Genomic DNA, 14,590 nt, shown 5'->3' on the forward strand with positions numbered 1-14,590 from the left:
TGTTGTTGATTATTGAATCTAATTTGTAACGAAGCTTTGTGGTGGAATGCAAACTTGGTGAACTCACTTGGGAATATTATTAATGGTCAATTTCCCCATTAATGGCCATCGGTAAGGTCAGTGGAGAGTCATAGTGCTGTCAGACCATCATTCCTAACAATGTTAAACGGAAGGATTTTCGCCGGAAACTCTTATAACAGTTCAGCCTCTCTCTCTCTCTCTCTCTCTCTCTCTCTCTCTCTCTCGATCTTACTCAATTTGTTCTACACTGTGAGAAACAGGGAGCAGTTTTCTCTGTGCTGCCAACCTTTAGCATCAGTAGTTCCTTGTTCTGTCTGAACTCATATGTTTATCACTGGACTTCTTGGTTCCTGGTTTGAATCTTTTGTTTTTCTTCACTTACTTACCTTTTTGTGCTGTTGGAACAACACAATCTTATGACAATTCGTAACTTTTTGATTTAGTGGCTAATTCATATAAATACGTAAAATGTAATTTGTACAATTTATTACGATTTGCTCATCAGCCAATGATGGTTGGGTTTAGGGGCGGGTTGGATGCATGCCTCCTTTTTAAAATCGTACATTTTCATACGACTTAACTTGTACGAATTAGCCGCAAAAAGCGTGTTTGAGTGTGTGTGTGTGTGTGTGTGTGTGTGTGTGTGTGTGTGTGTGTTGCACACTGATCTTTATATGTCTGAGAAAATCCAAATAAGCCTCTCAGCTCTCAGAACATAGTCAGTGTATGTATGCACACACACTATAATCTGCTGTTTTACTCCATAGAACTCTGGGAGTCCTGCAAGAACACTTTCTTTACCATTCCAGATGACTTTGTTAATAAGTTATTTGAGTACTTGCAGAGATGTATGGATGCAGTCGTCCAAGCTCATGGGAGTCAAACACGGTAATAAAACAAAAAATTGTTTTCAACTGCACTATGACTTTGTATCCTGCACTGGACATAATTTCTGTCAAGTTTTGTCTAAGCAAAGTCAGACCTTACTGTCCTAATTAAATAACTCAAAATTAAGGCTTGCTCATTTTTTGTTTTGGTAAAATAAGCGTAATCTAGAGGGATTTACCTATCATATAAGCCACTTCTGATACTAAATAATCAACTAGAAGTCAAGTTATTATTTGTTGTTCCTAAAACTTGGATTGGCGAAGAGACTTTTGTCAGGTAGTGTAGTGTCACACTGGGTTATATGGGCTGCGTCTGAAACCGCCTACTACTCAGTAGGTACTGCATTTAAATTTAAACGTACTACTCGGCCGTTAGAAAAGTACATTCTATACAGTATGAATGTGAAAAGTATGAATGGAATTCGGACATACTACATTCACCATTTTGTCATGGTCACGTGACCTACCTGCGCCAGTTACGTCGCTTCACTTCCATTCATGAATTCTCTCGCCGGGCATTATGGGATAGCGCAGCGTGCATGGGATGCGCATTCCAGAATCTCGCCGGAAGTAGTAAGTTATCCGGGTACTTCTCGCATACTGATTTTCGAATTCTATGAATTTGGACATACTACTCTGCTCGCATAATGATTTAAGCGTACTGTATAGTATGGAAGTATGCAGTTTCGGACGCAGACATGGTTTTCTCTGACATAATGCATGAATTTCCTATATGAATTGAATGATTAACTAAAATAGCCAATTGTAAAAATGAGTCCTCAGGTATTTATTAATGATTTTACAATTTTCTTTTTTATTAATAAGAGCTGTAATTTATTAAACCAATCTTGAGTCAGTCAAACCATAGGACAGTTTTAAGATTTGACAAAAAAAATGAGCAAAGCAGTTTATATAACAAGTGCTTCATGGAAGACTATGAAGTGTTTAACCATTTACTTTTTTAATGATGATGATACTAATTACATTCATATTTTGTCAGGTGTGACATTGAAAATACAACAACACGTCAACAAATCTAAATGTTGTCATAAAAACAGCCAAATCAAACACAACTGGTTTTGATAACGAGAGCCACAAGGCTTCCTGTTGCAACACTCGCTCTTTCCACCGCAAGCCGTTTCCTACAACTGCTAATAGATATTGAGCACACTCAATTAACATCCCACACAGCACGCTAGCGATAATTGGGTCACTTATTGATGTGGTCCTTCCGACTCTGGCACTACATCTTTACGTGCTTTTCTTCAGGTTCGAGCAGTGGAAAACAACATAGGACTGCAAGAAAGGTGGAGCAGCTGAAGGGTGGGGATGCAGAGAGAATGAGGTGGCAGGGTGGAGAACCATAGAGAGCCAAAGCGAGATGTGGGTGGGATCGAGAGAGAGAGAGCGAAAATGAGTCAGCTGATATACCTCCCAGTTTCCATGACAACCGGAGGCCTTTCCCACCCACTCTCCCCTTATTCTGTGTGTGTTTGGCTCCCACCCCGGCCCACTCGCTCTGGTTTTCTCTCAGCTGTTTCCTTCAGTTACACAACCTCTGTCTGTACCTGTCTTCAGTTTTTCTTTCTTTTTGTTTGTTGTTTGTTAGATGTCATGAGAATTTGTTGTTCTGTGATTTTTGTCATTTAAGTCCTTATCATTTTGTGTGAATGCTTCAAACTTAAAGACTTACATTTCAACGAATTGACTAGAAATGTAATGATTTAAAAGAGATATGACTGTTTATTATTGTTTCTGCTAATACTTGTGTTGGAGTATTGAAAAAAAATTGTAGTTTGTACCTAATTTTGAGTAGGCTTTGAGTAAATTTGTTTTTTAAATATGTTGACGAAACTCTCTCAAAAGATGTAATTGATTAATCCAAAAGTAGTTTTGTTAACGCCGCAAATGTTTGAATATTTCGCTACTAAATGCTTTAAACTGGCTTGGAATATTTAAGGGGGTAGTTCACTCAAAAATGAAAATTTGGCTCATTTATTCTTCCTCATGTGGTTTTAAAACTTTAAGGTTTTCTTAGTTTTCTTGTTTTTTTAGTTGTTTGCTTCCTTCCATTTTGTTGTTTCTTTTTTGTTGATTCTTTTTTTCTTTTATTGTTTCTATTTGTTGGTTCCTTCTTTCTTTCATGGGTTCTTTCTTTCTTTTGTTGGTTCTTTCTTTCTTTTGTTGATTTTTTTTGTTGTTGGTTCTTTCTTTCTTTCTTTCTTTCTTTCTTTCTTTCTTTCTTTCTTTCTTTTTCCTTTGGTTCTTTCTTTTGTTGGTTCTTTCTTTTGTTGTTTTTTTCTTTCTTTCATTTGTCCTTTTTGTTTCTTTTTTTTCTTTAATTGATTCTTGGGTGAGGCAGTGGCGCAGTAGGTAGTGCTGTCGCCTCACAGCAAGAATGTCGCTGGGTCGCTGGTTCAAACCTCGTCTCAGTTGGTGTTTCTGTGTGGAGTTTGCATGTTCTCCCTGCCTTAGCGTGGGTTTCCTCTGGGTGCTCCGGTTTCCCCCACAGTCCAAAGACATGCGGTACAGGTGAATTGGGTAGGCTAAATTGTCCGTAGTGTATGAGTGTTTGTGTGAATGTGTGTGTGGATGTTTCCCAGAGATGGGCTGCAGCTGGAAGGGCATCCGCTGCGAAAAAACTTGCTGGATAAGTTGGTGGTTCATTCTGCTGTGGCGACCCCGGATTAATAAAGGGACTAAGCCTGCAAGAAAATGAATGAATAATTGATTCTTTCTTTTTTCCTTGGTTCTTTTTTGTTGGTTCTTTCCTTTGTTGGTTCCTTTTTTTTTCGCTGGTTCTTTCTTTCATAGTTTTTTCTTTCTTTTGTTGTTTCTTTTTCATTTTTTCTTTTGTTGGTTCTTTTTGTTGGTTCTTTTTTTGTTGATTGTATTTGCTGATTCTTTCTTTTGTTGGTTCTTTTTGTTGGTTCTTTCTTTTTTCATTGGTTCTATTTGTAGGTTCTATTTTTTTGTTCCTTCTTTCTTGTGTTGGTTCTTCATTGATTCTTTATTTTGTTGCTTCCATTTGTTAGTTCTTTCTTTCGTTGGTTCTTTCTTTCATTGTTTCTTTCTTTCTTTCTTTCTTTCTTTCTTTCTTTCTTTCTTTCTTTCTTTCTTGTAAGAAAACAAAATACCATGCAATTCAATTGGTACCAGCCTTCAGCATTTTTAAAATTACCTTCTTTTGTGGGTATTACTTTTATTGATATTCTCAAATAGGTTTTTCACTTTTTTGTGGTGAACTGTTGCATGCAGTTAGGTGAATGGAATGCATGAGTGACCTGCGTGCGGTGCACTTTTTCAAAATGTATGTGCATCTTGCCATTTCCATATCCAAAATGTGCATAAAAAGAAATGGATGGAAACATGGCTAATGGTTACCGGTTATAGGCTTACTTTGAAATAAATCGTCTTTAGTGTTCAACAAAATATCATCATACAGGTCTGATTCAAGTAAAGTGTTTTGGTTTAACTATATGTCTCAGTGCAGGGGGAATTTAATGGGTGTAGCTTACAAATACACACAAATACACACACACACACACACACACACACACACACACATCTCTGTGTTGAGCTTGTGTGTGTATAAATTTGTGTGACTGGGCTTGGCTGTGTTGAGTTGGATTCACGCCAGGTCCAGGCCTCCTTCTCTGCAGCGTAGAGGCCCGATCTGGCCAGCCATTGTTCCTGTGTTTTTGTGGAGCTGCCGCACAGCTGAGCGAGAGCGCTCCATACCCTCCCTTTCCTTTCTGTCCTTCCTAATCTCTTTCCTCGCTTCGTTTGCTCGTCCACAGTCCTTCCTTATCTCCCTCATAGCCTCTTTTTCTTCTCAGTTCTCTTCTATTTTTGTGCCTCCACAGAAGCAAGAGCCGCTAGACGATTGCCTTGAGCCCACAGACCTCAAAATCAAGTCCTCGCCTCCACCGCTCTGCATCATCAGCACCCAACACAGCGATGCCGACCAGACCGAACCCGTGGACCTGTCGCTCAACAAGCCCCGTCCATCGCTTCCTATAGCCACCGCGACCTCCACCCCTGCAAACCTGCCTCCCCAGAACATCACGGCGAGTGCCACCATCCCGGCGGTGCTGTCGCAGGGCTCTATATTGGCGTCCACGCAAGGGGTCGGAGGTCAGCAGATCCTGCACGTCATCCACACCATACCCTCCGTCAACATGCCAAGTAAACTAGGCCAGCTGCAAACCATCCCTGTGGTTGTGCAGTCTTTACCAGTGGTCTACACAACCGTTCCCACAGACGGCATGGCCACCGCTGCCATCACCGTCCCACTCATCGGGAGCGACGGCCGGTCGGAGGGATCAGGTGAGATGGATGTGACCCATTGCACTAGTTAGTCTCACTTTATCATGCTGTTTTCAAAATGAAAATTACCTCACCATTTACTCTCTCTCATGTGGTTTTAAACCGTTCATTCTTTTCCATTTCGTTCAGTTTCATTCTTCTGTTGAACACAAAAGAAGATGTTTCAAAAGTGCTGGTTCTTAAAACACAACATTAGCAAATAAAATGAATTTAAATATAAAAAAATGTCGGCCATATATATTGTGATATATAGTATTTATACAGATCCAGCAAATGACTGAATAGCACTATTTGAAAAGCGTTTTGGGTACACTTCATTTTAAGGTTCATTTCTCACTCTTAGGGCGTACTCACACTATGTACAGTTGCCTTGAACTGGGCCAAAGCACGCTTGTCCCCCTCCCATCTTCCCCGACGACCTGCACTCACATTACAATCGGGCCTGGGCACGCTTATGTCATCGATGCTGCACTGTTCAGCAAGCGCTCTCGCTCAGCACAGTAGAGATTTCTCTAGTTATATCGCTTTAGTCCTTAGGGATGCGGTGACACGCAGTCAGATATTTTGCCGAACAGATCAGCCACATTTGACGCTCATAAACAGTCATGAAGCCCTCGTGCTGCAGGAATTAGGAGGTTTACTAATAAACTATAGCAGTTTGCGTTCACTGAACAGTAAGAATGATTAATAAATCCATATGAAACAGCCCCTTAAAAGTCACGTCTCGCTTTCAGTTTCAGGCTTTGGCGCGTTTTGCACTCACACAAAAGCCTACCGCTATAAAGCCCAAGTGAACCACGCTCGTGCCTGAGCCCGATTCAGCGCACTCACACTTCTCAAATCATCCGGGAAATGGGCCTGTGCACGGTACGGATAGCATAGTGTGAGTAGGCCCTTAAGCCTGGTTTATACTTCTGCGTCAGTGACCGGCGTAACCCACGGCGCATGCAACGCGCGTGCATTTGTACTTCTGCACGCTGTCTCTGTTGGTCTGCATTAACACTTCAAAAAAAGCTAGTTGGCAGTAAGGTGTTAATGCTCCTCTGTGTCGAGTTTCTTCACCTATGTTTTGCTTTTCCTGAACACTTCCGGGATGTACAAGTGGCTCAAACTCGCGGAACCGGCGGACGTGCAACAACTTTAACTATGAGGTAAACACAAAACAAAACTTTCCTTCCGGAGCTCCTTCACGGGACTCCACACTTGTAAACTATCGCTCCATCGGGCTCGCGCCATTCGCTCGGTTCTCGGTCCCGCCCAGACTTGTCAGCGCTACCAAGCCGACCAATCACAGAGCTTGCACTACGCGTCGTTGCGACGTGTAGTTACATGTTTTGAGAGGTGCACATCAGCGACGCCGATGCGTGTGTTTGAGGCAGAAGTATAAATCAGCCTTTAGCAAACCATTATGACTTTTGCTTCAATAAACTCCTAATTTGCTCTTTATTAAGGTAGTTTAGCTATTGGGTAGGATTAGGGATTTAGAATAAGATCACAGAGAATATGTGCTTTATAAGTACTAATAAGCAATCAATATCTCAATAACCTAGCAACTAAGTTATAGTGAGAATTGGTCCTTAAAGTTTTACCAAATATATTAATTTGAGTTGATGATACTACATATCATGTAGTAAACAAATTATAAGCATAAATAAATGCACTGAAGCAAAGATAAAAATGAAACAAACAGTGATTGCTTTTTTGTTTTGTACTGTATATGTAAATGTAAAAATTACACTGCAGTTTCAATTCAGCATTGCAGATCTATGTGATGTGACTATTGCAGATGCACACATTGCGTTATCGAAACTGAACGATTTATTGCGCAAACTTTATGTACACTGTAAAACAATTAGCAGTTTTACATATTTTGTGATTCCCCCCCAATTTTTTATGCTTTTGAATTGTGTTATGGTACCTTGATTTTTCTTCTAACAACTGTTAACCATGAAAAGTTCAAAAAAGGGATTTTTATTAATACTTTAAAGTGATATATTATAGTACTAGGTTTTCTCTATATATTATTTTTTATATACATTATTATATTTCAAACTACTAAAATGTCAATAAAAGTCGTTTTGTTAAACAGAGTTTTATTTTCAACAATAAAATTCAACAGAGCAGAGATCAAGGTCCCATAATGCAATTCACAACTGTAAGTAAATGGAGAACACATGTGAATCACAAAAACTGTTATTTAACAAATATTTTTTTTTTCTGTAAAAGTCTTAAACCAGAAATCTTCAAAATAACTTATTTTGTGTTCAACAGAAGAATAAAACTCAAATAGGTTTTGAACAAGTGATGAATGCGTAAATGACAGATTTCATTTTTGTGTAAACTATCCCTTTATTTCAGTGTTTCACACTGTATAATGTCAGTTGTTCTCTGACTAGCAACCTTAAAAAACAGAACAAAAGTAGAATACGCTTATACAACATAATACATGTGCAACAACATAAAATTCTAAATGTATAGTTTAGAGCACTCATCATAACGTTTGGCTCGCTCATTCATTTCAGTGACACTATGTGCGTAAGCTTACATTAATTTGGTGTAAAAGCTTGACTGTAGATGCTAACTAATCTGAGCAAATTTGTGTGTAGATGTGAGCTACGGGTTTTATTTCTGATTTGTTGATTCATCAATTATTGTAGTAAAGAATATTAAAAAATTCAATAAAATTTATTTATCTAATAACAATTCAGTAGTCAGTTAGGGTCAGTTCTCATCATCAATAAACCATTAACTAAGACTTTTGCCTCACTATACTTCTAATTCGCAGCTTATTATTAAGTTATAAAGGTAATAGTTTAAGTATTAGATGTACTATATGTACTATACAAGTACTAATAAACAGCCAACATCTAAACAGGCAGGCATAATTAATAGGGAGAGAGCAGTGCACGTCGGACAATTTATTAAGGATCACGTCTCACTATAGTTGTTAAACTTGATATTTAATTAAACTTGTATCTATCTAACGACTCTTCTGTCTTTTGAATCTATTAGGTAACGTGTCACAGCGTCAGTACACTGCTTCAGTCTTTCACTTTTACACTTGTACTTAGTAATTTTAGTGAAAACTTCAGATACTGTTGGTTGGTTGCTGTTGGTCGTACACCTTTTTTACTGACCAAGTTTGTTGACGCCATTATAACGACACAGATCACTCTGCCTATTCATGCCAGAGTCCCGCGGAAAAAGTGATTGACTGGTGGTAATTTGTGTGTAACTTATCTTTATTTATTAATGATTTGTTTATGGGTAAAACAAAAACCATGTGTGTCAGGTAGTTAAAAACGATAGGCTACAAATCATTCATTTGTTATCAATGAATGAATTAATTATTCATAAATAATTAATTCACCTACGCCTATGACAACGATGCCATTATCCATTGCGATGTTTCTTATTAGACATCATACGATGCCAAATTGGTCGAGATTGCCCAACCCTACTGAGTACATGAGTAATGATGATTTGATGCACAGGGTTATTTATACCATTAATTCTGACAGCTCTCAGGTCCCAATCCAAAGGTTTTAATCTCTTGTTAATCTTTTGTCAGGCTACTATAAGAGCATTAGATCCAAGTCTAATTTTGCAATTATTTTCCATTATTTCTTCCTCATATGACTAAAAGACTTGTTAAGGAACACCCATTATTAAGGGAACTCGACTTTTTTAAAAATATGCTCATTTTACAAATCACCTGAAGTTAAACAGTTGGGTTTTACTGTTTTTTTATTACATTCAGCTGATCTCTGGGTCTGAGATCAAATTTAGGATATCCTAAATCATTATATCAGATAAGACCATTAGCATCTTACTTCAAACACAGTTTTGTCTATTTTCCTATTTAAATCCGAAAGCTTGTCTCGTAGTTAAATCATTTTCTGTCAGCCTTATTACACAGTATAACTACATAAGAGTGAAAAATTTTTTTTTGAGTGAGATGCTAATGGTCTAATCCAATTCAATGAATTATGCTAAGCTAAAAGTGTTCCAGCCAGACCAAAAATAGTAAATCTCAACTGTTTTTGACTCTTAGGGAGTAGTAAAATGAGCTTATCTGCCAAAAAAGTGTAAAAGTGTTCATAGGTAGTCATAAAGTTGAAAAAATTAGATTAAATCATGTCTTTTCTTCCAAGTCAGGAGTGGCCAAAATCGGTCCTGGAGGAACGGTGTCCTGCATAGTTTAGTTCCATCCCCAATCAGACACACCTGGGCTAGCTAACCAAGCTCTTACCAGGCTTTCTAAGAACATCCTTGCAGGTGTGTTGAGGCAAATTGGAGCTAAAATCTGCAGGACACCGGATTTCCAGGACCGAGTTTGGACACCTCTAGTATTCATAAGGGACTGCTAATCATCAGACTTGAGTAGCTATGCCCCTTTCCTTTAGACGGTCACACCCTCAGTCTCACCCTCCTATAGTTTTGTGCCACTGCTGTTTATTTATCAGCATAGAGACGCTGCTTCTTCCCACACACGTGAACATGCATTGAAAAGAAACAGATGAATATGGGGTGAGGCAGAAACGAGCTTTAACTATTTAATAAAGAAGATAATGAAGCGTATCTTACTGGCCCTCACTAAAAAGGTGTTACGTAGGAATTGCTAAGTAAACAATTTACTGAGGTTTTTGAGTTTTACTGAAAGAAACATCAGCTCTTGATGTGGTGTTGAACTTTTAAGTAGGACAAATTACACAACCATTTTAGCCAGAGTTTCCCCACAAATACCTGAGTTGGTTATTAGTGGTCTTGCTAAAACAATTTTTCCTGTTGCTCATACTTGGGATTAGGGATTTCAGTAAACTGCTAAACTTATGAACACTTTGGTTCATAATTTTTGTCTTCATCTTTAGACTACGAAGTTCAGTTTTCTACTCAAACATCATCTTTTCATGTTTCAACCCTCCTTAAGTAATTATAAAAATACTGTTGTCACTTACTCTCTAGCCTGTATGAGGGTCTGTCTTCTGTTGAACACACAAAAAAGATGTTTTGAAGAATGTTGGAACCCCACCCAAATATTCCAGTGGAAAAACGTTAATGCATGTTTAACATACTAAGGCCACACCAGAGTTTGAAGTCAGGAGGTGTTGTTGAAAACTGAAAACCATTGACTGTCAGTATTTTTTTTAATGTTTAATGATAAGGGCTAATGGTTTCCAACATTTTTCAAAGTGTCTTTTTTGCATTGAATAGAGAAAAGAAACGAGTAAATCATGTAAGATGATGGATTTTTTATTTATTTATTTTTTTTGCATTGTTTGGTGAATTATCTCTTTAAGAGAGGTGAAACATGGAAAGATTAGTCAGAATTTTTTTTGGTGGAAAAATCTAATCTTTGGAGAAATATGAATGCAGTCTCTGTAAAATCAAGATATAAATGCACTAATCAATAAATAGAAATCAAAAAACATTTATTTGTCGCAGTAGTCAACTAGCAGCAGTAATATCGTTTATTCAACTTTTGGACTAGCTGTGTGCCCCTTTCTACAGCACTTCATATAGTTAAACATAGTGTCAGAGCTAAATCAATTAGAATTACACATTAGTTTTTTATTCCAGTGTTGGTGTGTTGACTTGTAAGTTAATGACTTTGACGAACTGAACAGAAGAAATGAACCTGATATTTACTAAGGGACTAAGCCGACAAGACAATAGCCCCTTTCACACATACAGACCTTTCCGGAAAATTACCGGCAATTTTCCGGAAAGGTTGTATGTGTGAACAGGCCCTTTTTGAAAATACCGGTAAATTTGTTCTGGCTATTTTCCGGAAAGAGAAGTTGTTACATTACCGGTAATTTGCCGGAATGCTGCGCTGTGTGAATGCACAAGGAAGATTGCCGTAATAAGCGCGTCCACGTCTAGAACGGGCTGACGTGAAACACCTGCTTTAGCCAATCAGAACAGTCAGACGCATTCATGTGCGCGCGGTTTATGAGAATAAAAGCCTTTGAATATTTTTTCCAGACACCTTTAGCTGCTAGATGTTAGTCAGATAATGTTTCTATGTTCCTTCTTAATGCTGTGTAAATAATTATTAGGGATGTAACGGTATTGTAAATACCGTCATACCGCAATATTAATTTTTTTCGATATTACCGTAGTCGGATGACTCGGTAAAACTATAGTTCTTCTGAGAAAATTTGCTCAGGCGAATGAAGCGAACGGGAGGTACCGGAAACTGCAATTCCCATCAGCCCAGGCTTGGCCATAATCCCTTGCGGTCTGTTGTAGCTACTGATCCAGTAATGCGGAAATGGAGTGTGCTGCTAGAAGCGGGGATCAAAAAGAGCTGGAAAACCTTAAAGCGGGTGTTGTCGCCGCGGGCGTACTGAATAGCGGTGTTGTCGCGCGAGTTCTTATCAGCTGTGTTGTCGCGCGTGTACTGAATAGCGGTGTTGTCGCGCGAGTTCTTATCAGCTGTGTTGTCGCGCGCGTACTGAATAGCGGTGTTGTCGCGAGTTCTTATCAGCTGTGTTGTCGCGCGCGTACTGTAAAGCGGGGACGGAGGGTATGTCGCGTCGCGGGGGCACTTTTGATCATTTTGGAAGGGAACTTTCTATCCAAGACTAAAAAGGGCATGTGCACTGCACAGGTTGAGCACTGTGTGTGCACGTGCCTGCAAGTTGGGGAATACGACTAATAATCAGTCATGGGGACTGCAGAAACACAGCACACTGTTCAGATTGATGCAGACATGAGATCTCTATCTCACTCATGGTTTGTCCTCTCAAGTGGGGGAAAGACAATGCACAACGTTACCCACTGCTGTCAACCTGGGCCAAGTTATATCTCTGTTGTCCCTGAAACCTCAGTCCCAAATGAGAGGGTTTTTTTCTGTTGCAGGGGACATTGTAAATACCCAGAGATACCAGCTTTTACCAGATTATATTTATATTCTAATTTTCCTTTAAAGCCATCTCTATCTAAGTGAGTGAGTGATTAAATGTTGAATGTGATGAGTTTTCAACACTACTAAATTGAAACTTAATTTTTTTACAAGGTTTAATATTTTTTTGTTATTAAAATTGAAGTTCCTGTTTCAAAGCTTACAGATAGATGGCTAATTTGTATGTCATTGACACTTTTGGCACTTTTTTGGAGTATTTTCATAAGTTTTGTTTTTTCCTGTAAATGATTGAATAAATACCGTACCGTGACATTCATACCGAGGTATTACCGTACCGTGAAATTCTGATACCGTTACATCCCTAATAATTATCGATAAAATGTTTATGATAATCCGTTGTTTGTTTACCTTCAAGCTTTGCATGTGCCCGTGAGCGCCCATAGCGCCAGCACACACACATATCATGAACATCTCGACATGCGAAAGTGTTTTTCTATGTTTTCATTAGAGTTGTACTCAATACTGATCCATCGGAAGAGTTTGTAATGTAGTCAAATGTTTACAAACACAAGCGCAGCTGTTTAGAGGTCATTTCTGGTTAATGATGTCAGAATTTACCGGCATTTTGCGATGGATGTGTGAATGCTCTTTTCCGGAAAAATTCCGTAACGTCCTCGACTGTGTGAACAGCGCTTTTTTGAATATACCAGTAAAGTAGTTCCAGAAATTTTCCGGATATTTACCGGTATCACTGTGTGAAAGGGGCTAATGAATGAATGAATAAAAATTTTTGAAGGTCATGTGACCATCGCGGTCTACAGAGTTCAATCTTTCACAGTTAACTAAGTTAGGCAAGACTGCTGTTCACAAGAACGCAAGTTCGTTCTTAGTGTTCTTGGAATTGAGAAGCAGTCCTTGTGCTCTTGCATTTTGCGTCTTCTACTTCATTGAATGAAAGTGAAACTGGGATCACCTCAACTGTTTTATGCTTGGTGTGCCTCCAAGTGGTGTTTACTATAACATTAGGAGCTTCGTCTGATTGGTGGAGAAGGTTTTGATGAGGTGCTTCAATGCCTGCCTGCCATTTTATGTGTTTGTTTGCACAATCACAGTGGTGGCCTTTATTTAGTCACGACACATTAAACATCGATGAAAAATGTGAGTGTCCCAGTGTGAATGGGTCTTTAGAGTTGCTTGATGTGACTATTTTGAATTTCATAAGATACTTTTTACAGCAGCGACAACGTAATTTTATTACAATAATAAGTAATTAAATGTAACCATTATTTTAGTTGTTCAAGTGTAAAAAAGGAAGAAGGGCCATTTAAACAGACGTCGTGAGTAATATAGTGAATAGAAAGTGTGATTGGACAAGCTGCTTTGATCTCCTGAAACCAGCTTTGTTTTGGCCTGATTTTGTTTGAAATTACGTCACATCAATTCTTCAATTTCGCTTGAAGTGTAGGGGAGTCCCATGAGAGAAATGGTTCAATCCACCTTGTTTTTTATTAATTTCCATTGCCCTTATTCTCACCTCCTGACTTTCAAGCTCCCCCTTAAGACACCATGCAGGTTTTGGACCGTAATAAGAGCATTAAAACGCACCAAAAAAAAATGCTGAATGAAATTTGCTGAATGTTTTTTAATGAGAGAACCCCACCCATATATCCCAGTGGAACAACGCTAATGCTTGTTTAACACACTGATGCCACCCCGAAGTCTGAAGTGAGGGACGTGTTTTGCTTGGCTCCTTTTGGCTTATTAACTTTGTATGCAGCTCTGCAAAGCCTAGTTAAATGTAATGAACATATTATGAAGGTCAGTGAATTGTGTTATTTGGGTGGGGACCATCTTCAAAGCGACCATAAAGTAGATCAGTTTCTTTTGGATTCAATTTATGGGAAAACTACCAAGGTGGAGAATTCGGCATGCTTTCTTGAACAGGCCCATGTTTTCTCCAGGCTGAACTTGTTTTTTCTCTATAAGGGATTTTTTTGTCTTTTCGTAATGTGGAACAAATAGGGCTGAAGATATAAGATATTTAGGACCCTGTTTACATTTGGTATTTAGATGCGTTTTTGTTGATTAAATGACACTAACTCCAGGTGTAAACAGGGTCTAGAACTTTTTGAGCTTGCCCACTTTTGACTACTTCCACAGCTAGTAGAAAACAAATTCCTTTGGATTGGTTTCTTGATGTAGATGCTCATGTGGTGTGAATGCATTAACAAAAATACACAGAAAAGTACATTCTGTCCATCTTCTAGTTAAATTCTTAAATTTTAAAGGACATGTTAAAGTTGCATGGCGTGCCAGACATGCCATTCAGATTAAAACTTTGTTTAAATGTTCTCTTAACTGTCAGTTGTTGTTTTCTGTCATCTCAATTCATGTTCATAATCTTAATAAATACCAGAATAATAATCAACATTATTATATTAATAAATAAAATTATGATATCATTGTAAAATCTTTGAATGTT

General features: G+C 38.4%; 1 protein-coding gene and 1 long non-coding RNA gene across 5 annotated transcripts in view; one reads left to right on the forward strand and one right to left on the reverse strand.

Annotated features, from left to right (window-relative positions):
* Positions 1 to 14,590, forward strand: part of klf8 (Kruppel like factor 8) — a 79,700-nt gene that overhangs the window by 51,070 nt on the left and 14,040 nt on the right. For all 4 annotated transcript variants that reach the window (NM_001080003.2, XM_005170274.6, XM_068215909.1 and 1 more), the window contains exon 3: positions 4,775 to 5,237. In NM_001080003.2, coding sequence (NP_001073472.1) covers positions 4,775 to 5,237 — 463 coding nt within the window. The remainder of the gene's footprint in view (positions 1 to 4,774; positions 5,238 to 14,590) is intronic.
* Positions 4,985 to 10,887, reverse strand: LOC141379903 (uncharacterized). The gene is made up of 3 exons (XR_012396869.1): positions 8,371 to 10,887; positions 6,541 to 8,332; positions 4,985 to 6,419 (listed from the first exon to the last, which is right to left on the reverse strand). It is a non-coding gene; the product is annotated as an uncharacterized lncRNA (long non-coding RNA).

The sequence above is a fragment of the Danio rerio genome, chromosome 21 (genome assembly GCF_049306965.1).
Source record: "Danio rerio strain Tuebingen ecotype United States chromosome 21, GRCz12tu, whole genome shotgun sequence".
NCBI lineage: Eukaryota > Metazoa > Chordata > Actinopteri > Cypriniformes > Danionidae > Danio > Danio rerio.